The 25002-nt window shown below is 40.3% G+C and overlaps 1 protein-coding gene across 14 annotated transcripts in view; it reads left to right on the top strand.

The window, feature by feature from the left end:
* The first annotated feature begins 4586 nt into the window (after window positions 1–4586).
* LOC109398163 (F-actin-uncapping protein LRRC16A) overlaps window positions 4587–25002 on the top strand; it is a 632161-nt gene continuing 611745 nt past the window's right edge. For 5 of the 14 annotated variants that reach the window (XM_062851852.1, XM_062851851.1, XM_062851843.1 and 2 more), the window contains exons 1-3: window positions 4589–5051; window positions 7338–7726; window positions 7781–7878. In XM_062851852.1, coding sequence (XP_062707836.1) covers window positions 4947–5051; window positions 7338–7726; window positions 7781–7878 — 592 coding nt within the window. In that variant the 5' untranslated portion in view covers window positions 4589–4946. Of the gene's footprint in view, window positions 5052–7337; window positions 7727–7780; window positions 7879–12331; window positions 12480–25002 lie in introns of those variants that run through there. The other 9 variants (XM_062851842.1, XM_062851840.1, XM_062851845.1 and 6 more) reach the window with 4 other exon arrangements.

Raw genomic sequence — 25002 nt, 5'->3', positions numbered from 1 at the left:
CCTGAAGGAAGAAGTTTCGTAGGAATCCCTGGAGGAATTCCTGGAGGAATCCCTGGATAAATTTCTGGAGGAAATTCTGAAGGAATTCCTTAAGCAATCCAAGAATTCCTGGAGTAATTTTTTAGAGAAATGCCTATAGAAATCATCAGAGGAATTTCTGAGCGAACTCCTGAAGTAATCCCTGGAAGAGTTCCTAGAGATATTTTTAAAGGAATTACTTTAAAAATGCCTGCATCAATTAATGACTAAACCTCTGGAGCAATCCCTGGAGAAATAACTGGAGGCATCATTGGAGAAATTGATATAGGAATTGCTGAAAAAATACTGTTGAATTTCTGGGGCAATCCTTGCAGAAGTCCTTAGAGAAATTTCTGAAGAATTCATACAGGTATTCCTGGATAAATTACTTACGAAGTTTCTGGAGGAATCCTTGAAGGAATTTCTGGAGGAGTTCCTGGAAGAATTTCTGGCAGATTACTAGAGGCATTCCTGGAGGAACTTTAATGGGAATTTTGGAGAAATCCCTAGAAGAATTCCTGCACGAAATTTTGCTGGAACTCCTGGAGGAATCCGTGAAAGAATCCATGTAGTAATCCCTAAAGAAATTGCTGGAGGAATCCTTTGCGGAATTCCTAGAGAATTTCCTAAAGGAATCTTTAAGGAAATTCTGGAGGAATTTCTGGAGGAAGTTTTGCAGGAATTCCTGGAGGAAATTCTGCAGGAATTCCTAGACTAAACCCTCGAGAAAAAAATCTCATAGAATCCCTGGAGAAATTCTTGGAGGAATCTCTAGAGGTATTCCGGGGGAAGCTTTCAGTGGAATTCTGGAGGAATCCCTAGACGTATTTCTGGAGAAAATTTTGCAGGAATTCCTGGAGAAAATTCTTCAGGAATTCCTGTAGTAATCCCTAAAGAAATTGCTGGTCCTTTGGAGTTTTTTGAGAAATTCTTGGAGGAATCCCTAGAGGAATCTCTGGAGAAGTTTCTGGAGGATTCTCTGGAGGAAATGTGGAACAATCTCCGAAGTTATTTTAGAGGAATCTCTGAAGGAATTCCTGTAGCAATCTTTTGAAGGAATTCCTGAAAGAATTTCCGGAGAAACTCCTGTGGGAATTCCTCCAAAGAAGCTAATAAAATTATTTTTGTAGATACTTTCGGGGAAACTTCTGCAGAATTTATCAAATGATTTCAGGATAAATTTTCTAAAAACTCTTAAAAAACAAATCCGAAGGATGTTCTGCAAGAAATTCCTAATTCCTTCTACATGAATTCACAGATGAACATCCAAATGATTTTCCTGAAAAATGTTCTCAGAAAAGAAACCCTGACTAAACTTCAAATGGACTCACGTAATAATTCTTTGTGGAATCTCTAAAAACCCCTTACAAAAATTCCTAAGTAATTTTTGGATGAATTCTCGAAGAAACTGCTGAAGAAATCGTTGAAGGAACTCCTGTTAGAATTACTGAAAGATCCCCTACAGAAATTTCCAACCATTAGCTACCTCAATTGCGACTGTGAATACTTGAGCGAGGTCTAAACAGATGTTCGCAGAGCAGCTCATGAATAAGTTTGGTAAACACTCTCAGACTATGATCTGCACAAATTCTTCTGAAAGAAATCGAGAAATTTCTGGAGGCACTTCATTTAAAACAACCAAAATCAGTAATTTTCCACTTCGAGTTTCTCGAAGTACTCAAAAATCTTAATTTCATTCCGAAATCCAAAATGAGCATTGCTTAGTTGTTTTTGAAACTTGACCAAAACTTTAAGGTCCCGAGTAGAGAAAGAGCACAAATTGCTGCGAATATTCATCATGTTTAATGAGATAGATTGAACATGATCGAAGATGCTACATCCTGCTCTTACCTGTTTGACGAATGAGTTAGAGCAGGAAGCAGCAACTTCGATCAAGATCAACCTACTTTATCAAAAAGGAGTATTGTGAAACGAATAAATTTCGGCAGACTGTGGGCTGGGCACGTAGTGCGAATGTCAAAAGAAAAATTAATAACGAAAACAATATTCAACATGGAACCAGGTAATGGTCGGTGACTACATGGACGTCTGCGACCGTGCTGGCTACACGTGGTTGAAGAAGACCTGAGAATTATTAAATGTTCGGGGAAACAGGAGCAACAGCGTCCAAGACCGACGAAGATTGTGCTGTACTATGCGCTCATTGCTGGAGTACAGTTACTTTATAACTAACAAGGTTCCTTCCGGGATCACCAGCTCACTATTAAAATCATCGCGAACCTCCAGGTATTGCCAACAACAGATTTATTCTGATGTTTCTCATCCTCCAAAAGGATGCTGGAATAATAACACAGCCCAACCAAGCCTCTCAGTTACTGTCTATCAAAATCCAACACTCGTCCCGAAATTATCATGAGCTTCCCAGAATCATCGGGACTACAAAAACCATTCAACTGATTCAACTGAACACCTTGCCGAACACACAGCGGCGTCGTTCTTTTCACTCATGCGCCAGCGCGCCATGCTGTTGTTGTTCGGCGCGGGGAATCAAGTAGCCATGTGCGGGAAGTAAACATGACGCTAGTTTCGCTGCCACAGTGGGGTCAAGAGAGCTAAATTCTGATGCACTTGCTGAAGCAAATTTATGATGCAAAACTGTGCATTCAAATCAAAATTGCGGGGAAACGCCAAGAGTTAGGAGTTTGGTGTCAAAGAACGAATTGTAGGGCATTTCAAGGCGCTCAACTTTGTCTAAGGAAAAAAATAAGTTAATTACGCATTTTTTAGAGTAAATCGACAAAAACAGTTGAAAATTCACTTACTTTTCACTTATTTGCTCTTAAAAAGTGAGTAAGTAACAAAAACTTGCATGTTCAAAGATGACGTTCAATAGCAAATTTCATAATCTTTCGAACGGCGCTGAGAGATCTTGAATAAGTTAAACCGTTTTCATGTTATTGTCGTTTCATTGAAAGCATTGTCAAAATCGTGAAAAGTTCAATAACTCCGTAATGGTTGAGATTTGACCATATGCGTAGAACAATTTTTTTCATCAAATATCATCCTTAATCACCTCCTGAAATATTCTGGGTAAGGAACCCAACACCCTGTATAAGCAATCACCATAGTTACAACTAGTTCTCGAAGGTTCCAAACAACCTTCAAGGACTATAAAATCAGCACCCGTCCGGTGCAGCAGCATTTAGTTTTTCCCGACCTGGCTAAGGGTCTAGTAATAAATATAGTGTAACCAATACCCTTCTTCTTTCATTGTAAAAGAGCGTCCTCAAACCCAGACCATTTCCCTTGGGGCAACCAGGCGCCCCAACAGCTAATGTGAAAGCTCTGCTTGTAATGGGTGTAGAATGACAGAGATTTCGATTATTTCCGTTAAGTCTTTAGTCATAAATTCAAAGGAATTACTGATTTTGATTCACAGAATAGGTGATAAGTGGGGGCCCATATAGCCGAGGCGGTAAACGCACGGGTATTCAGCATGACCATGCTGCTTCAGGGTGACGGGTTCGATTCCCGGTCGGTCCAGGATCTTTTCGTAAAGGAAATTTCCTTGACTTCCTTGGGCATAGAGTATCTTCGTGCCTGCCACACGATATACACATGCAAAATGGTCATTGGCAGAGGAAGCTCTCAGTTAATTACTGTGGAAGTGCTCATAGAACACTAAGCTGAGAAGCAGGCTTTGTCCCAGTGAGGACGTTACGCCAAGAAGAGAGAGAGAGAGAGAGTGATAAGTGAGGTTACGAGACGCCACCGGATAATAAACATGTGTTATTATTCATGTTAATATTTTTTACATTCACATTTAAATGCATTTGAAAAACAATTTCGTAAAATAACCGCCATGATTTGGTAAAAACGGACGAAACCCACACAAAAATACAAAATTCTCCGCGCGAACCGCGTGACTTCCGCATCAAAAACAGTGCATGCACTGTTTTGTCGTGCGTCGCGCGGCTAAACGCTTTCCGCTTCGCATCGTTCCGCGCGCACTCTGGCATGTTATGATTGTTTTCCCTGTATTCCAATGAACGGAGTTCTGCCGCGCGTCGACGCGCGACCTGTCAAATGCCGCATTGCACCGCGTCGCGCCGCGTGACGCGTCCACTCTGGCCGGCACCTAACTGGTTCTATCGATTGCAAAATTTCCTATCATTTTTTTATTTAATCATTTATTTGAAGGCTCATGAAAATAAGGAAGCCAATTTCATTTGAAATAAATTTTACATTTTCAAGGGGATTATTCTTTAATTCTGAGTTAGTTTTGGGGAACCGTTGAACTTGCCGTTTGGTCGAGGTTAGAGAGAACAATGTTTTTTTTTTATTTGAAGCGATTATGAAAGCTTTTCGTTGATATTTAGCTAACGACAACCAGTAACGGTACAAACAAACGGATTTCGAGAAGAAAAAAGGTTGACAACCAAAACGACAAGAGGGAGGTCGCTAGACCTTCAATCAATGCTTACTAATTTATGTTGTCACAGAAAGTAATGCAACACCATTTTCGTGATGCATTTTACACTTCTTTTTTTTATTTTAAATAAGAACATAAGCTTCAGTATACGTCATAAAAGTAAATTATACGATGAGAAAAACATAGTAGCCATGGAACAAGACGGACGCAAAAAAATTGCTCGCGTCAAATTGTTCCATAAAAGTGTGAAATTTTTGTTATAATCCAAACTGAAAACCAAAAATTGAAATTGTAGTGAAGTGGTTCAGCAGGAATATTAAGGACGTATCATCCAATTGAAGATTTGTAAAAACCCGAGATCCAGAGCAAATGTTTATGAACTGCGTGTTCAGATCAACCCGGACCAATGATGGCCGACAGAAAAGGAAGATTCATGTGCCACGTTCATCGGAAGCAGCACTGTTAAGACGATGCGGCTTAAAGAGGGAAAGCGGCTAAAGCTGATAAGCAATGAAGAGTTCAAGTTGAACGTCCGATGGCTGACGCACGCCTAGGCATTGACGCACTTCTTCTCGGCGACCGGAAAGAGCAAGCGGTGTTTCTTCAGACTACCGTAGATGATGAATCCGTTTCAAAATTGGTGAGAATGTTTCTTTTATATTTATTTACTTGGCAATATGACGTATGGTCCACTGCACGAATTTCTGCTGGCCTGCTTACTCTCACACGAAATTTAACGTTTGAGTGGTGCCGACACCGCTCAAACGTCAAATTTCGTGTGAGAGTAAGCAGGCCAGCTGAAATTCGTGCAGTGGACCATTAGGGAGCGTGCATAAATGACGTAGCAATTTTAGCCAATTTTTTACTCCCCTCCCCCTTCGTAGCATATTTTCCCAAACCTAAAACATGGCTCGTCACACAATACCAGACTCCCCCCCGCCTTCCCCTTGAAAAGCTACGTCATTTATGGACGTTCTCTTATGAAATTAACGAGTTACTAGCGCATTCACATTCTGGCTTGCGTATTGAAGTTCGCATTGGCGCATTTTGTTACGTATTGGCGTATTACGGTACGCATTTTAAAAATTTAACAACAGCTGTCGAAATTTTACAGCATGCAATTTTGATAAAATTGTTCGTATTTTTCTACGCATTGATAAAAACACATTTTCACATCCATGTCACTCCAATAGTTTCGAAGTATTAAGTTGTAATCCCAACTATGCATGCATCACTCTTATGGGAAGAGTTTCACTGCACAGTTAATCGCATTTGGAATAGGTAGCGCATATTCGCAGTGTGCTAATGGTGGTGCGGCGGTGGATAGTGGATTAGTCATTCATTCCTGCGGACTAGATTTCTATCGCTACACTATTTCTATCCCACAGTGACACTAATAAGCGTAACATCTGCGAACTCTACTGCTACAAGAATCACTACCTGTTTATACATGAATTCGGCAACCTATATAGACTAATATATTTGCATATACATTTTTGTTTTTCCTTATGTTTATGTGTCTTAATTAAATGTACTGATCATACTGATTTCCTGACTATTCCTGTACCAAAATCCTATTTCCTTACTATTTTTCCAAGGGCGTCGGTGAGTCGCTGGCATCTCGATAAATAGTTATCCTTTCCCTACTATCCCTTCCAAGATCCCTTCCCATCCACATAACGTGTTTCTTATCATTTCAGAGACCGATCAATGGCGGTTAAGCCTAGGCTTGTTAGCCAGGACACAGTGTAAATTCCTGTGCCCCATCCCGGAATCAAAAAGGCCCATGGAGTGACAAAATTTCTTAGCTATGTCACTCCCAACATTGATGCTTAAACATACTAAAACACTTTCACTCACTGTAACACATCTACATGATTTACTCAAATACACTTACACAATCTGAATCTTGTCGCATCACTCGCTTATAGTGATTCCCGAATCACCCCATTCTAAACATCCAACTCCTTGACACCTACGGGAGTGTCGGTGAGTCGCTGACCTCTTGTAAAGTAGGTGTCATATCATCACATCCTTTCCTATCCTCGTAACGGAGAAGATGGGCGTGGCCGGCAATGGAAGTTCTCATGTCTTTTTTACTTCAACCTCTGACTGGATAGCTGTTCCTTCCCAAATAGCATTCCATAAGCAATTAGAATAGGAGTATTAAAGTTTTAACATGACAACTTTCAGTATGCAATCTACGAATTACTCCGTTACTACGCAACGCAACGAAACGCAACGCAATAAAAGTAAATTATACGATGATTAATGGAGTAAAGAAGGAATGCCAACCATCACTTCGGGATCTTCAAGTTTTGAACGCTGTGTGATTCTATAAACCATTTTGTTCATCATGGTGGTAATTCATAGGACATGTTAAAAAAGATATAGAATTTAAAGAGTATGCTGTCACCACAAAACTTGATAAAATATCACTTATATATATATATATATATATATATATATATATATATATATATATATATATATATATATATATATATATATATATATATATATATATATATATATATATATATATATATATATATATATATATATATATATATATATATATATATATATATATATACTTTTGCCCGGCATTCTTATAGCTCAATTATACTAATTTTGAGCGCACAATATTTTCTAGAATGTCCAAAATGCACAATCATACAAAATAAATATGTTGAATACGAATAATACAACTATAAGTTTTGATAAGTGTAAGAAGGGTTCTGTTCACTATAGGTGAATTAAATCAGGTTTTTATAATGCTACTCATTTTAGTTGTATCTTGAACCGGTGTGGAAAAGTAGGTCATTGGAAATTATAATACTGAATTGCATGAAAGGGGTTTCTCCACCATTTCTCACTTACTTACCATTGATGTTGATTATTTCATTTCTCTTAATCGTTTTAGATTGAAGTAAATCCTATCGAACGGGCTACTATATTTTCGGATGAAATACGACCGTCGGATCCACGCAATGTTGGACCATGTGGAGGGTTCAGTATGCAGTATGCCTGTATGTGCGATTTTCATGCTGTTCAATATAGGGAAGAAGTCGCTTGGGATATCGATACTATTTATCTATCGCATGATAATCGTATACTGAATTTGAGAGATTTCGACCATCTCGAGCAGAAGGATTTAACAGCAATAGTATCAGCACTAGAGTATAATACATTTTTTAGAGGTTTGAAAATTACCAATACGCGCCTGTCGATAGAAACACTGGAAAGGATATTGCACGTATTAAAACGATCCATGTGGTTAGAGGAGCTACATCTTGAGGCACTGGGTCTACGGTAAATATTACCTAAAAATAATCTGTACCATCATAATTTATTTCGCATTTGCAGGTCGGATTTCATACACAAACTTTCGATTGCTGTTATTTCAAATCCGAATCCTGCACTACGGTCAATTGATTTAAGTCATAACATGATAGAGGATAAAGGTAATTATTATTATTGTTTAGAAAGTCACACTCCTGATCAGGAGTTTGGGCTCCTTTTGTGTAAGGTGTAACTTAACATTCTGATCTCTATTTCCTTCGATCTACAGTGACCGGCACAAAAAAGGATCCACCATGGAGTGGTTACAGTTTCTAATTAAAACTACATCCAAAAATGATAAAACATACCTTTCAATGAATGCACTTCATCCATTTTACATTGTTTTAGTAATCTGTGTTGAAAAATATATGATTTTTGAGAAACAAAGTGATTTCTGATAAGATTGGGAAAATTGCTTAAAAATTGGGTATGACAGAAAAAAAGATCCACTTAGCAATTAATTCTGAAATATCAAAATTTCATCAAATGTTCACATGTTTTGCTTCTTGGTGTATGCTATTGTGATGTTTTAGACATATGAAATTTATTTTGAAATGGGTTTTATCAATTTTAGGGTGTTATGGGGTGAATTTATTTTTCATGGTCAGTGTAATGGGTAAAAAATTCTCGAAGCTACAGAAACTATTTGTAAGTAAGAATGAATGCTATTAATCTACAATATAACAGATTCAGCTTGCAGACATACATGAATGTAATTTTTTGGACAATTTTTATGAGTTTTGGTCGACTTATGCAAAGAAATGCACATATTGTGAAGATTATTAAGGATTATTTGATAATTCAAAACACTTCCACGTTTGTGTATCGCAATGATCACCTCCATCTGCTTGTGCTAAAGCTGGCTGTAGGTATATTCTATCATTCTGAAATGCTCAAAACGCATTGTCGATTATCACATCTGTGATGTTCGTCTTGCTAACATGCCTGTTCATGTGAACTCACATGTCTCCCAATTTGGGATGTCCACAGTGACTCTTTTACATAAAGTTGTATACGTTTTCAAGAAAGCACTCGCTCAAACGTAGTTTTTGCTTGGGTGATTTCTTGAATATTGAGGATGCTTTTGATGGCGTGCCTTTCTATGTCATATTGAAAGTCGCATGACGTCGCAAGCTACCTCCAATGAGCTATAGGCCTCTTTTACGCTTATGCGTTTTACAGTGTCCTTTTCAGGGCACTGATTAACCCCGTTGTGGTATGAGCTATGAGCTCTCGTTGCGCTTATGCGTTCATTCCCTCTTCTAGGGCACCCCTTCCTATTTCATCACCTTTCCCTTTCCCAATTCCCATCCCTTGTCCCATTCTCCCTCAGGTAAATGATGAAATAGGCTCATATGTATGGCGATGGCACAAATGTCCCAAATGGAGGATAACGTGCCTCTGGAGCCGGCCTTCTGATACCTGATCATATACACATTAATAATTGCAAATTTTCAATGTATTACAAGTGGTAGACATTGTGCTCACTTATAATGTTAACTTTCAACATCATATTCCACTGTCACTCCAATACACATGTGGCGGTCCATTTGGAGCCACCCTATCGACAATAGTATTTTACGTAACCACCCTAAGAGAGAGTTTGAGTCAGAAGTAAACAAGACGCGCTCGTGTAAAACACGTTTGATTAATAAAGAGTTTTTATTTCGAAGTAATCGCCGCGGTTTTTATTCGATTGCACCCCACAAATTGGTGACCCCGACGCGCGTGGTTCCGTACTTCGTGGAGGCTTCACGGTTAGCCCGGTTTTCGACCGTATTCCGAAATTTCAGCGGAAACATCGGAAGGTGTCACATAACCTCACTATGCTCGGTGATACGAACGTCGCCGCAGCGGCAACCTCGAATGCTACTGTTATCGTAAAATTGCCTGACTTTTGGAAAAACGATCCACATATGTGGTTCGCTCAGGCAGAAGCACAGTTCAATCTGGCGCAGATCACCAAAGACGACATGAAATTCTGGCACATAATCGCCAAAATAGACCAGAGCATTATTTGTCATGTGTCGGACCTCGTCTCGAACCCACCGGCCGCTGATAAGTATAAAGCGATCAAGGAACGATTGATTGCGCGATTCGCTCTGTCTCCACAAGCGCGACTGGAGCAGCTGCTGAGCTCGTGCGATCTGGGAGATTTCCGCCCGACTCATCTGCTTGCCCGGATGAATGAAGTTGCCACTGGACTGAATGTTGATGATAATCTCATGAAGATGCTCTTCCTACAACGGATGCCGGCCAACGTGAGAGCAGTTTTGGCGATCAGCGATGGTAGCCTGCCGAAACTAGCTGAAATGGCTGACAAAATGATTGATTCCTCGAATAGCAACATTGCTGCCGTCATCGTTTCGTCCAAGGATCAAGCCACCGTCAACTCCACCTGCACAACACCAACCACAAGCACTCAGTCGACTGAATTGGCGTCCTTGAAGGAGGAAATAGAAGTGCTAACAGCTGAAATTCGACGACTGAAAAGTGGACCAAACAGGAGCCGCAGCCGGAGCCCACTCGTCGAATGATTCGATTTGCTGGTACCATCGGAAATATGGAGGCAAAGCGGAGCGCTGCCGAGAACCATGTTCTTACAGGCATGCAAATCGGCGCAGGTGGGAGGTGAGTTGGTGAGTTCGAAAGTCGCCGTCTAACTATACTCGACAGTACGACTCGATACAAATTTCTTGTGGACACAGGCTCGGACGTCTCCATAATCCCTGCCACTAAGACGGACAAGCGCAGAGGCATCGCTCCCTTTTCCCTGCACGCAGCAAATGGCACAAAAATAAACACCTTCGGAAACAAGTTTCTGTCAGTGGATCTTGGCCTACGACGACGTTTCACCTGGCGGTTTCTGGTAGCAGACGTTAGCAGCGCAATCATCGGCGCCGATCTGCTGGCGCATTACGGACTCCTCGTTGACTTTGGACACCGTCGGCTGATCGATCGGACTACTCATCTTCGTAGTACTGGAAGCTTGAAAACCGCTACCATACATAGGATAACTGTCATCAGTGCAAATCATCCGTTTCACGAAGTTTTGTCCGACTATCGTGAAATCCTCATCCCGACACTAGCGAATCGCGAGATTTTGCATGATGTGACACATCACATAGTCACGCGTGGGCCACCGGTAGCATGCAAAGCTCGCAGAATGCACCCGGAAAAATTGAAAGCTTCGAAAGAAGAATTCAGGATCATGTGCGAAATAGGAATTTGCAGAGCGTCAAGCAGCAGCTGGGCGAGCGCACTGCATTGCGTTCCAAAAAAGAACGGCGAATGGAGGTTCGTGGGGGACTACCGGCGTCTCAACAAAGTAACAGTTCCGGATGGTTATCCTGTTCCTCATGTACACGATCTTCTGAATCGTTTCGAAGGTAAGAGCATATTCACCACATTGGATCTCGTGCGAGCTTATTACAATATCCCTGTGGAAACGGCCGACATACCAAAAACTGCCGTTATAACACCTTTTGGACTGTTCGAATTTACTCGAATGCCATTCAGCCTCTGCAATGCAAGCCAAACATTCCAAAGGTTCATGAATAAGTTGTTTGCCGATCTTGACTTCGTCATAGTTTTCATTGACGATATTTGCATTGCTTCCGCCAACGAAGCAGAGCACATACAACACGTGAGGATGGTACTCGATCTAACCATAAGCTCCGATAAATGCAAATTTCTTCTTCCTGAAGTAGAGTTTATCGGCTACGTCGTAGGCAAAGAAGGAGTGCGGCCGCTCCCCGCTCGTGTTCAAGCGGTGCTGGATTACAAACCTCCAAAAACCGTGAAGGATTTGCGACGATTTCTGGCTTTGTTGAACGTTTACAAACGTTTTATTCCACATGCTGTTGACATCCAAAGCTTCTTAAAGAGCACTTATTCCGGACAATCGAAAGAACGAGTCCAGGCCAATTTCTTGGAACGACCAGGCTGCATGCTGTTTTGATAATTGCAAAAAGTCGCTGGCCGATGCAACGTTGTTGCATTATCCAAACGCTTCGATGCCCCTCGGCCTCATGGTGGATGCTTCCAACTTTGCTGCGGGTGCGGTTCTGCAACAACTTGAAGATGGAATCTGGAAACCGTTGGGATTCTTTTCCGAAAAGTTTTCTCCAAGCCAACAGAAATACTCCACTTTTGGGCGAGAGCTTACGGCTGCAAAGCTCGCGGTGAAATATTTCAGACATCTGGTGGAGGGACGCCAGTTTACGATTTTTACCGACCACTTTCCGTTGACATATGCTATGACCACAGATCCAAGCAGTCGTCTACCACACGAGGAGAGGTACTTGCAGTATTTGGCCGAGTTCACTACTGACATACGCCACATTAGCGGTAAAGATAACATAGTGGCTGATGCAATGTCTAGAGTGAGTGTAGTCGTCGCGAGCATCGATTTCAACTCGATTGCAAAAGATCAAGCAACTGACGGTCAGCTACAGGATTTATTGAGATCCAACAAAACGTCCCTTAATCTGCAGCAGCGACGCATTCCGTCATTGACTACACCGATATACTGTGATGTGTCCATCAGTAATTCCGTTCGACCTTATCTTCCAGACAAGCATCGAGGAGCGATAATGGATCAACTACATGGATTAGCACATCCGGGAATAAGAGCCACAAGGAAACTCATCACCGACAGATTTGTTTGGCCATCGATGATTACTAAAACAATGTAAAATGGATGAAGTGCATTCATTGAAAGGTATATTTTATCATTTTTGCATGTAGTTTTCTTTAGAAACTCTAACCACTCTATGGTGGATTATGGTTATGGTTAAATGTGATATGCTGTTTAACACAAGCGGCTACTGACAATACCAGGGTTTGGAATTTTTCCTTATAAAAGACACGGACAACGTCTTCAGCTTTTGGCTCTACATACTGTTTTAAACTTAACATTAGACAACGGCAGGCTTGTAAACATTCGACACTTATCACTACCTTCGTTTCGTTGCCGCGGTCGGGTGTCAGCTTGCTTTGTTTCATTCGAGCGCGACCGCTACCTCTTACACACAACACGAGCGGCAGAACGAAGATCAATAAACAAAACAGTGGATCAAATCATCGTCGTCTGACACGATGACATTTGTCTAATTCCAGCTTTTTGCAAGATTTCAGCCAATGTTGATTAAGATTGGTATAATACAAGTTTATTCGTGTGTGATAAATCGATTACGACACAAATATTTACCCAAAACAGCTCTCTTTATGGGAAACACAGGAATAACAAAAACCGGACCATCTCCCGAAGGCGCATTCGTGGTCAAGCGCATTCATTCGACATTTTTGTTCCGTACAGTAGTTTCATCGCTTGTGTTGTGAATGTTGGAGACAATGGCAGCCGAATATCGACGAAAAGGTGTCAAAGACTGTGATCGCTAACAAGACTGGACAACGGGGCATGCACCAGTGGAAACGGGGAAGAAACTATTCTCACGAAAAGTTTCAACGCCCGAAGCGGGAATCGAATCCTCACACGGTCAGAAAATTCACTCATTTTCGAGCTAAAGTGGGACAACTCAAAATTGAGTAATTTTTTTTTCCAGCGATAGCGCTGGCCCAAGTGCAAAAATCTCATCAGTTTAAGCCGTATAATATTCTTGATGATGCGAAGAATATTATACGGCTTAAACCAGTTGGATTTTTGCACTTGGGCCAGCGCTATCGCTGGAAATGCAAATTACTCATTTTTTGAGCTGTTCCAGTTTAGCTCAGTTTTGTGTGAATCTTACTCATTTTAGAGTAACATTTTCTTAGCGTGCACCCCATAGCATGGAGCGATTATAAGCTTGGTGACCCTAACCGCACGGCTACGAGGCTCCACTTATGGTCCACTTATGTCCAATTTCGTGTGAGAGTAAGCAGGCCAACATTAATTCGTGCAGTGGACGATTGCGTTGCGTTGCGCGGTAGCGTAGTAATTCGTTGATTGCATACTGAATTTTTTATGCTAAAACTTTATTACTCCTATTTTATTTTTATTAAATGTTTAGTTTATTTAACCCCAACGTTGGGAGTGACGCAGCTAAGGCTCTGTCTCAATTGAGATATTAAAAATAATTTTAATCAAATTTGACAGTTCGAAAATTATTTCAAAGCTCGAAAATCATTGTGCTGTCAAATTTAATGTTTTTTCTGGCCCAATTTAAACACGTCAATGTTGAGCGATGTTGACAATGTTGCCTTACCAAAAATGATTCCGCTCAGAAATGAAAACTTGTCGGAAAATTTAAAAACAAAATATTATTTCGCCTTGAAATTTCTTCGATGCTTTCCTCATTTATTCCTCCAAGTTGCCTCTCACTAGAAATTCTCACTGATGGTTCTTCCGTAGCACAATTTCTCCAGCATGTGACTCTTTAGGGAGATTCCTGGAGAAACTTCCGGAAGAATATAGAAGAAATTTTGTGAGGAATTCCTGACAAAACTTGAGGAATTGTTCCAGGGTGTCTTGAAAATTCTGAGGGAACTTCCGGAGGAGTTCCTAACAAAACCCTAGAGAAGTTCATAAAAAACTTCCAGAGAAATTCAGAAACTCCTGGAGTAATTGCGGGAAGAATTTCCGTAAGTACTGCAAATGAGAAATTCCTTGAGGAATTGTTCCATTTATTTCTAATCCCTGGAGGAACTTGAGGAGGGGTTCCTGAACGAAATATTGGAGAAGTTTTAGGATAAATATTTATAAAAGGTGCGCAGAAAAAAAATTCTTTGTTGCACTTCCTTATGTTGACTTCACATACACAAAAAGGGAATCAAGAGGTAGCGTGAATACGTTCGATCGTTTACGACCACTTCACTTTCTATCTATAAATATAAATATAAATCTATATACAGGGTGACTGGTAATTCGTGTTACACCCGAAAGGAGGTGAAAGTAGACCATATTTGCAGCAAAAAATTGTTCTACAGGTAGGTCCGGAAATCACTGCTAAGTGAGTTATTCAAAAATTAGTGTTTTTAAATTACCCCATCTTTAAACATCTCTAACTCAGAAACTATGAACCGTAAAATCAATCTAAGCGCATGGATAGAAAGCTTAAAGCTTTGTCTTTTAACGCTCTTTGGACAGGTAATTGATAAAAAGTCATTTAAGTGCAGAAATTTTGACTTTTATGTAAAAAGTGCCTAAAAATGTACCCCTTTTTCACCTTTTTTGATAGTTTATTCATGAAAAACGTGATAAATGTGAGAAATGTTCTTCTACAAAACATTCATTTTTTGATACGCTACCAAACTGTCCTTTAGTGCAACATTGTATCTTTCATAGTTTTGTCACAATCTTGAATTCAAAATCTGGTGAAATAAATCAATGTTTTTATTGCAATACTGTCTGGCAACCCTACACGTTTGCTTGCTGTTGGTCGTCGTGCGCATGGCAACGAAGTCCGGCGTCGCGGTGGCGGTCATCGTTTGACAGAGCCAACAGTGAACGGAAAATTGCGCGCAATGTTTATGAATCAATCTCAAGGCATCCTTTTATTTGGGTGAAGATTCAATTCGCCTAGATGCCATACACCCAAACCCACTCACTGGTGGAATTTAGCGAGATCATAACGCTGGATGGCACCGTTTTAAGGGATATTCAAACCTACGGGCCGAGACTGGGTCCGGGCCGGGGCCGCGGCCGCGGCCGAGACGCGATAGGGCTTTTGTCGCTTCGTTCTCACTGCACACAATGCTCACCGGGCTATAGCGCCTGCGCACCAACAATTTATGTTGCGCGAACGCACGCACAGTATGAAGCGGTTGTCATTTATTTTTGTTTTTTTTTTGCGCACTTTTCTCCAGTGTGTTTGAAGTACATTCATCCAGAACTTTCTTTTGAAATTTCTACAGGAATCTGGGATTCCTCCAGCTTTTTTATGATTTCCCTTGGAATGCTTTCTGGGACTCTCCCGTAGTTCTTTCTGGAAAACCTCTAATGAGATTCTTCTAGGAGTCCTTCCTGGTATTTCTCCAGCTACTCCGTCTGGGTTTTTGTCCTTTAGTTCTACTAAAATTTCTTCTGGGATACTTTCAAGAACTGGTTTAGAATTTTTCTCCAGAAATTCTTCCAGGAGTAGCTTCCCACAGTTTATTTATTTTCAGTTCAACGGGAAGCCCTCCTGATGTTCCTGAGAGTGAGTCCAGGAGCTCCCCAGGCATTCCTCCAGGCCACCCCCAAAAAATACCAAGGGAATTTCTTAAGAATTAGCTCAAGAATTCCTCCAGCATTTGTCGTAGAATCACCCTAGGATTTTACTGGGAATTTCTCTATTATAACTCTGGTAATTAATGCAGGAGTTCTCCAGCAATAATGCATGTTTCTCTTCAGGATTTTTCCCGAAAATTACTGAAGGACTCAAGGGATTTCTTCAGGAATTCCTGCATTAATATCACCAGGACTTCCTCAAGGGATTCCTCCAAAAAATCCTCCACGATGCCAGCTAAAAATTCTTCCAGTAGTTCTTCCAGGAATAACTCCAGAAATTCATCTCGAAATTCCTACAGGAATTTCTCTTCAGGAATTGTAGAAGGGATTTCATCAGGAATTCTTCCAGGGATTTCACAAGACAATTTTTCAATAAATTGCTCCAAGACTTTCTCTAAGAATTCCTGCAAGGATTCATCTAGGAATTCCTCTGAAGATTCCTCTAGAATTTTTTCCACGGTGTCTTCCAAAAATTCTTCCAGTTATTCCTCCATGAGTTCCTGCAGGAATTTATCCCAAAATTCTACCAGGAAATCCTGCAGGGATTCCTCCAGGAATCGCACCATAAATTCCTCCTGTAATTGCTGCAGGAGATTCTCTAGAGGTTCCTCCAAGGATTCCTCTAGAATTCCTTCCAGAATTTCTCCCTGGAAATCATCAAGAAATTCCTCTAGAAATTCCGTCAGTAATTCCTCCGGAATTCCTCTAGGAATTTCTACAGGGATTTCTTCAAAAATTTCTCCAGAAAATACTCCACGCATTTCTCCAGGAATTACTTCATGAATTTCTCCATAAATTATTCCAGGAATGCCTCCAGAAATTACTTCAGGTACTACTCCAGGAGTTCCTCCAAGAATTCCAACGGAAATTGCTCAAGGCATACCTCCAGAAATTCCATCAGGTATTTTTCCAGGAAGTCTTTTTGGAAATACTCCAGGCATAACTCCAAAAATTTCTCCGTGAGTTACTCCAGGTATTCCTACAGGATTCTTACAGATGTTTATCCAGTAACTACTGCAAGATGTCCTCCATTTTTTTTCCAGGAATTCCTCCAGTGATTCCTTCATAAATTTCTCCAGGAAATGCTCCAGAAAATTCTTTAGAGATTCCTTCAGAATTCCTTCCTGTATTTCCTCCAGGAAATCGTCCAGAAATTTCGCCAGTGGTTCCTTTAATAAATCTTCTATGGATTCCTCCAGGAGTTCGTACAGAATATCCTCCAGAAGTTTCTCCAGACATTCCTCCAGAAAACACTCCAGAAATTCCTCTAAGAATTTTGCCAGTGATTTCTTTCGTCCAGAAATTTCGCCAGTGATTCCTTCAATAAATATTCTAGGGATTCCCCCAGGAATTCCTACAGAATATCCACCAGAAATTCCTCCAGGAATTCCTACAGAAAATACTCCAGGAATTCTTCCAGGAATTTCACCAGGAATTACTCCAGGAATTCATCCACGAACTTTTTCAGAAATTCCTCACGGAATTCCTCCGGAAATTTCTCCAAGAATTCTTTCAGGAATTTTTCCATGAAGTCTTCCAGGATATACTCCATGAATTACTCCAAGAATTGCTTCAGGAATAACTCGTGGAATTCCTCCAAAAATTCCTCCAAGAATTCCTTCAGGAATTCTTCCATAAAGTCTTCCAGGAAATACTCCATTAATTACTCCAAGAATTGCTTCAGGAATAACTCTAGGAATTCCTCCACGAATTGCTTCAGAAATGACTTCGGGGATTCCTACGGGAATTCTTCCAGGAACTACTTCAGGCTGTCCTCAAAAAAATTCTTCAGGAATTCTACCAGGAAATACTTACGGGATTCCTCCAAGAATTACTCCAGGAACTACTCCAGGAAAGCCGTCAAGAAATCCTCCCGGAAACAATCCTGAAGGAATTCTTGGAGGAATTTTTGGAGGAATTTCTGGAGAAGTTCGTGGATGAATTCCTGGAGTAATTCCTGGTAGAATTCCTGGAGGAATTCGTGGAGTATTTTCTGGAGAAATTCCTAGAGGAATGCCTGGATGAATTTCTGGTGGATATTCTGTAGGAATTCCTGGAGGAATTCCTAGAAGATTTATTAAAGGAATCACTGGCGAAATTCTTAGAGGAACTCCTGGAGTGTTTTCTGAAGGAGTGCCTGGAGGATTTTCTGGTGGATATTCTGTAGGAATTGCTGGAGGAATCCCTAGAAGATTCATTGAACGAATCACTGGCGAAATTCTAAGAGGAGTTGCTGGGGGAATTCCTGGAGGAATTTCTAGACGATTTCCTGGAGGAAATTCAGGAAGCAATTCTGGAGGAATCTCTAAAGAATTTTCTGGAGCATTGACTTCTAGTTATTCCTCCATGAGTTTCTATAGGAATTTATCCCAAAATTCTACCAAGAAATCTAGCAGGGATTCCTCCAGGAATTCCTCCAGAAAATCCTCATGGGATTCCTTCAGGAATTCCTTCAGGAATTCCTTCAAGGAATGCTCCCGTGAATCATCCAGAGATGCCTCCAGGAATTCCTTCAAGGGTTCATTCAGGAATTCCTCCTGGGATTCCACCATAAATTCCTCCTGTAATTGCTGCAGGAGATTCTCTAGAGATTCCTCCAAGGATTCCTCTAGAATTCCTTCCAGAATTTCTCCCAGGAAATCATCAAGAAATTCCTCCAGGAATTCCTTCAGTAATTCCTCACAGAATTCCTACAGGAATTTCTACAGGGATTTCTTAAAAAAATTCTCCAGAAAGTAGTCCATGCATTTCTTCAAGAATTACTTTATGAATTTCTCCATAAATTATTCCAGGAATTCCTCCAGAAATTACTTCAGGTACTACTCCAGGAATTCCTTCAGGAATTTCTCCGGGAATTCCGAAAGCAATACCTCCAGAGATTCCATCAGGTATTTTTCCAGGCAGTCTTCTTGGAAATACTGCAGGCATAACTCCAAGAATTTCTCCGTGAATTACTCCAGATATTCCTACAGGATTCCTACAGGTGTTTATCCAGGAACTACTGCAAGATGTCCTCCAAATTTTTTTCCCAGGAATTCCTCCAGTGATTCCTTCATAAATTTCTCCAGTAAATGCTCCAGAAAATTCTTTAGAGATTCCTCTAGAATTCCTTCCTGAATTTCCTCCAGGAAATCGTCCAGAAATTCGTCCAGGAATTCCCCCAGCAATTCCTCTAAGATTTTCGCCAGTGATTCGTTCAATAAATCTTCTAGGGATTCCTCCAGGAATTCCTACAGGATATCCACCAGAAATTCATCCAGGAATTCCTCCAGAAAATACTCCAGGAATTCCTCCAAGAATTTCGCCAGTGATTCCTTCAATTAATCGTCTAGGAATTCCTCCAGCAATTCCTACAGAATATCAACCAGAAAATCCTCGAGGCACTCCTCCAGAAAACACTCCAGGAGTTCCTCTAAGAATTTCGCCAGTGATTCCTTTAATAAATCTTCTAGGTATTCCTCCAGGAATTCCTACAGAATATCCACCAGAAATTCATCTAGGCATTCCTCCAGGAATTTCTCCAGAAAATACTCCACGAATTCCTCCAGGAATTCCACCAGGAATAACTCCAGGAATTCATCCACGAACTTCTCCAGAAATTCCTCCAAAAATTCCTCCAAGAATTCCTTCAGGAATTCTACCATAAAGTATTCCAGGAAATACTCCATTAATTACTCCACGACTTGCTTCAGGAATAACTCTAGAAAATCCTCCAGGAATTTCTCCAGGAATGACTTCAGGGATTCCTACGGTAATTTTTCCAGAAACTACTTCAGAATATCCTCAAAAAAATCCTCCAGGAATTCTACAAGGAAATACTTACGGGATTCCTCTAAGAACGACTCCAGGAATTCTTCTAGGATCTACTCCAGGGATTCCTGCACGAATTCATCCTGGAAACAATCCAAGAATTCCCATAATTTCTCTTTGAATTACTCCTGGAATTCATAAAAAAAACCTTCCGGAATTTTTCCAAAATTCCTCCCAGAATTCCTTTTAGAAATACCTCAAGGAAATGCTTGAAGAATTTATTCAGAAATTCTTTAAAGAGCAGCTTCAGAAGTGGCTCCAATCTTTTAGGAATTCCTTCATGAATTATTTAAGGAATTCCTCTTCCACCTGAATTCGTCCTGAAATTCTTCCCGAAATTTCTGAAGGTTTTATTTTAGAAATTCCTCAAGATTTTTTTCAGGAAGGCCTCCAGAAATTCCTCTCAGAAGCACTCTAAGAATTTCTCCATGAATTACTTCAAAGCTTTCTTCAAAAACTATTCCAGAGCCTACTCTAGGAATTACTCCAGGATTTCCTCAAGAAATGTCTCTAGAATTTCCTCCACGAATTCCTTCGGTTAATCTTCCAGGAATTCCTCCCGGAATTATCTCAGGAACAGGAATTCTTTAAAGAGCTACTCCAGGGATTCCTCTGGGAAGCGCTTCATATTTTTTTTTTCAGGAATAGCTCCAGAAACTCCGTTAGAACTTACTCTAAGAATTCCTCCAGGAATCACTACAGTATTCCTCTAGGTAGGATGTCATCCGGAAATTTATCTAAGAATTCCTCCCAGGAGTTCCTTCGGAGTTTCTTTCACGAATTACTCCCTGGAAGAATCCCTGGTGTAATCCTTGGAGGAACTCTTAAAATAATCCCTGGAGGAATTTTTGAAGAAATACCTGGAGGGAGTCTTGGAAGAATTCCTGGGGGATTTCCTTGGAGAAATTTCATTAGGAATCCCTTGAAAAATACCTGTAGTAAGCCTTGAAGGAGCTTTTGAAAGAGTCACTGGAGGAATTCAAGGAGGAATTCCTGGAGCTATCTCACAAGTTATTTTTGGAGGATTTCCTGGTGGAATTCATGGAGAAATTTTTGGAGGAATTTTTGAAGGAACTTTCAGCAGAAATTTCAACAGGATCTTCCTCAAAAATCACTCCACAATTTTCCCTGAAAGTCCTCCAGAAATTATTCCAGAAACTGCTACGGGAACTCCCCAAAGAATTCTTTCAAGATTTCAATCAAGAATCCGTTCAAAATTTTTTCCAAGAATTTCTACAGAAATTCCTGGATGACATCCTACCTTGAGGAATTACTGGAGGGATTCCTGGAGGAATTCTTGGAGTAAATTCTAACGGAGTTTCTGGAGCAATTCCTGGAATCCCGGTGGTAACTCTTTAAGGAAAACTTTACCTGAGATAATTCCGGGAGGAATTCCTGGAAAGTTAACCGAAGGAATTCTTGAAGGAAGTTCTAGAGACATTTCTTGAGGAAATCCTGAAGAGAAACATGCATTATTGCTGGAGAACTCCTGCATTAATTACCAGAGACATTTCTTGAGGAAATCCTGGAGTACGTTCTGGAATACTTCTTCAAGACGAATCCCTGGAGATATTCCTAAGCAATATCTGGAGAAGTTCCTGAAAAAATTCGTGAAGGAATTCCTAAAAGATTGGCTGGAGGCACTTCTGGAGGAGTTCTTTAAAAGGAATTCTGGGAGGAATTTCTGGAAAAATTTCAGAAGCAATTTTTGGACGAATTGCTGGAGTAATTCAAAGAGAAATTATGGGAATTCTTGGATTGTTTCCGGGAGGAATTCTTGACGGCTTTCCTGGAGTAGTTCCTGGAGTAATTCTTGGAGGAATCCCGTAAGTATTTCCTTGTAGAATTCCTGGAGAATTTTTTTGAGGACAGCCTGAAGTAGTTCCTGGAAGAATTCCCGTAGGAATCCCCGAAGTCATTTCTGAAGCAATTCGTGGAGGAATTCTTAGAGTTATTCCTGAAGCAATTCTTGGAGTAATTAATGGAGTATTTCCTGGAAGACTTTATGGAAGAATTCCTGAAGGAATTCTTGGAGGAATTTTTGGAGGAATTCCTCGAGTTATTCCTGAAGCAATTCTTGGAGTAGTTCATAGAGTATATCCTGGAAGACTTTATGGAAAAATTCCTGAAAGAATTCTTGGAGGAATTTTCGGAGGAATTCTTGGAGGAATTTCTGGAGAAGTTCGTGGATGAATTCCTGGAGTAATTCCTGGTGGAATTCCTGGAGGAATTCCTGGAGTATTTTCTGTAGGAATTCCTGGAGTAATGCCTGGAGGAATTTCTGGTGGATATTCTGTAGGAATTCCTGGGGGAATCCCTAGAATATTTATTGAAGGAATCACTGGCGAAATTTCTGGACGAAAGAAATAACTGGCGAAATTCTTAAAGGAATTTCTGGAGTGTTTTCTGGAGGAATGTCGGGAGAAATTTCTGGAGGATATTCTGTACGAACTCCTGGAGGAATCCATAGAAGATTTATTAAAGGAATCACTGGCGAAATTTCTGGACGATTTCCTGGAGGAAATACAGGAAGGAATTCTGAAGGAATCTCCAAAGAATTTTCTGGAGCATTTCCTGGAGAAATTTATGAAGGAATCACTGGAGGAATTCCTGGAAAAAAAATGGAGGACATCTTGCAGTAGTTACTGGATAAACATCTGTAAGAATCCTGTAGGAATACCTGGAGTAACTCACGGAGAAATTTTTGGAGTTATGCCTGGAGTATTTCCAAAAAGACTTCCTGGAAAAATACCTGATGGAATTTCTGGAGGTATGCCTTGAGCAATTTCCGTTGGAATTCTTGGAGGAACTCCTGGAGTAGTACCTGAAGTAATTTCTGGAGGAATTCCTGGAATAATTTATGGAGAAATTCATGAAGTAATTCCTGGAGAAATGCGTGGAGTACTTTCTGGAGAAATTTTTGAAGAAATCCCTGTAGAAATTCCTAGAGGAATTCCGGAGGAATTACTGACGGAATTTCTAGAGGAATTTCTTGATGATTTCCAGGGAGAAATTCTGGAAGGAATTCTAGAGGAATCCTTGGAGGAACCTCTAGAGAATCTCCTGCAGCAATTACAGGAGGAATTTATGGTGCGATTCCTGGAGGAATCCCTGCAGGATTTCCTGGTAGAATTTTGGGATAAATTCCTGCAGGAACTCATGGAGGAATAACTGGAAGAATTTTTGGAAGACACCGTGGAAAAAATTCTAGAGGAATCTTCAGAGGAATTCCTAGATGAATCCTTGCAGGAATTCTTAGAGAAAGTCTTGGAGCAATTTATTGAAAAATTGTCTTGTGAAATCCCTGGAAGAATTCCTGATGAAATCCCTTCTACAATTCCTGAAGAGAAATTCCTGTAGGAATTTCGAGATGAATTTCTGGAGTTATTCCTGGAAGAACTACTGGAAGAATTTTTAGCTGGCATCGTGGAGGATTTTTTGGAGGAATCCCTTTGAGGAAGTCCTGGTGATATTAATGCAGGAATTCCTGAAGAAATCCCTTGAGTCCTTCAGTAATTTTCGGGAAAAATCCTGAAGAGAAACATGCATTATTGCTGGAGAACTCCTGCATTAATTACCAGAGTTATAATAGAGAAATTCCCAGTAAAATCCTAGGGTGATTCTACGACAAATGCTGGAGGAATTCTTGAGCTAATTCTTAAGAAATTCCCTTGGTATTTTTTGGGGGTGGCCTGGAGGAATGCCTGGGGAGCTCCTGGACTCACTCTCAGGAACATCAGGAGGGCTTCCCGTTGAACTGAAAATAAATAAACTGTGGGAAGCTACTCCTGGAAGAATTTCTGGAGAAAAATTCTAAACCAGTTCTTGAAAGTATCCCAGAAGAAATTTTAGTAGAACTAAAGGACAAAAACCCAGACGGAGTAGCTGGAGAAATACCAGGAAGGACTCCTAGAAGAATCTCATTAGAGGTTTTCCAGAAAGAACTACGGGAGAGTCCCAGAAAGCATTCCAAGGGAAATCATAAAAAAGCTGGAGGAATCCCAGATTCCTGTAGAAATTTCAAAAGAAAGTTCTGGATGAATGTACTTCAAACACACTGGAGAAAAGTGCGCAAAAAAAAAAAACAAAAATAAGTGACAACCGCTTCATACTGTGCGTGCGTTCGCGCAACATAAATTGTTGGTGCGCAGGCGCTATAGCCCAGGCGCTATAGCCCAGCCCAGATTCACCAGATTTTGAATTCAAGATTGTGACAAAACTATGAAAGATACAATGTTGCACTAAAGGACAGTTTGGTAGCGTATCAAAAAATGAATGTTTTGTAGAAGAACATTTCTCACATTTATCACGTTTTTCACGAATAAACTATCAAAAAAGGTGAAAAAGGGGTACATTTTTAGGCACTTTTTACATAAAAGTCAAAATTTCTGCACTTAAATGACTTTTTATCAATTACCTGTCCAAAGAGCGTTAAAAGACAAAGCTTTAAGCTTTCTATCCATGCGCTTAGATTGATTTTACGGTTCATAGTTTCTGAGTTAGAGATGTTTAAAGATGGGGTAATTTAAAAACACTAATTTTTGAATAACTCACTTAGCAGTGATTTCCGGACCTACAGGTAGGTCCAATTTTTTGCTGCAAATATGGTCTACTTTCACCTCCTTTCGGGTGTAACACGAATTACCAGTCACCCTGTATAAAAATGAGTTCGAAGTCCCTTCGAGGCAACAAAACTCACGAACGGCTAAACCGATCAGCATGACTCTTGCACGGTTCGAGCCGTATTCTTGGTGGCAGTGTTTATATGTGGAAAAAGTTATCAAAATTATCAAGAAAAATATGAAAATAGAGAAGTTAATGTTTTTCAATGAGCTGGGAAGAAATTCACCATGATCGAAATAAAACTAATCTAGAGGGCGGTCAACAGTTGTAAAAGTTTGCCGAGGCAGCTAGTAAATATAAAAATGTGTTTGAATCTTCTTTGAGGGAAAATAGCTTAAAATAATACTGATTTTTTATGAGCAGGGAAGAAAATCAACACGATCGAAATATTTATCTAATGCCGACTTCTTGAACAATATTCAACGGTAAACACTTCGCTATCCGTCGCCAATCAAGCTACGGACTTAAGCAGGATAAAGTACAATTAAGCAAAATTTCATCCATACCAAATCCATACACATATTTCTATGATAAAAATGATTACATTATATTTATTACGGACGCATAGACGGGTCCACCTCAAAATCGAAGCAAGAGAGAA

Source organism: Aedes albopictus, chromosome 2 (assembly GCF_035046485.1).
Source record: "Aedes albopictus strain Foshan chromosome 2, AalbF5, whole genome shotgun sequence".
Lineage (NCBI taxonomy): Eukaryota > Metazoa > Arthropoda > Insecta > Diptera > Culicidae > Aedes > Aedes albopictus.
The sequence above is the reverse complement of the archived record's forward strand: the minus strand, read 5'-3'. Positions and strand labels throughout refer to the sequence as shown.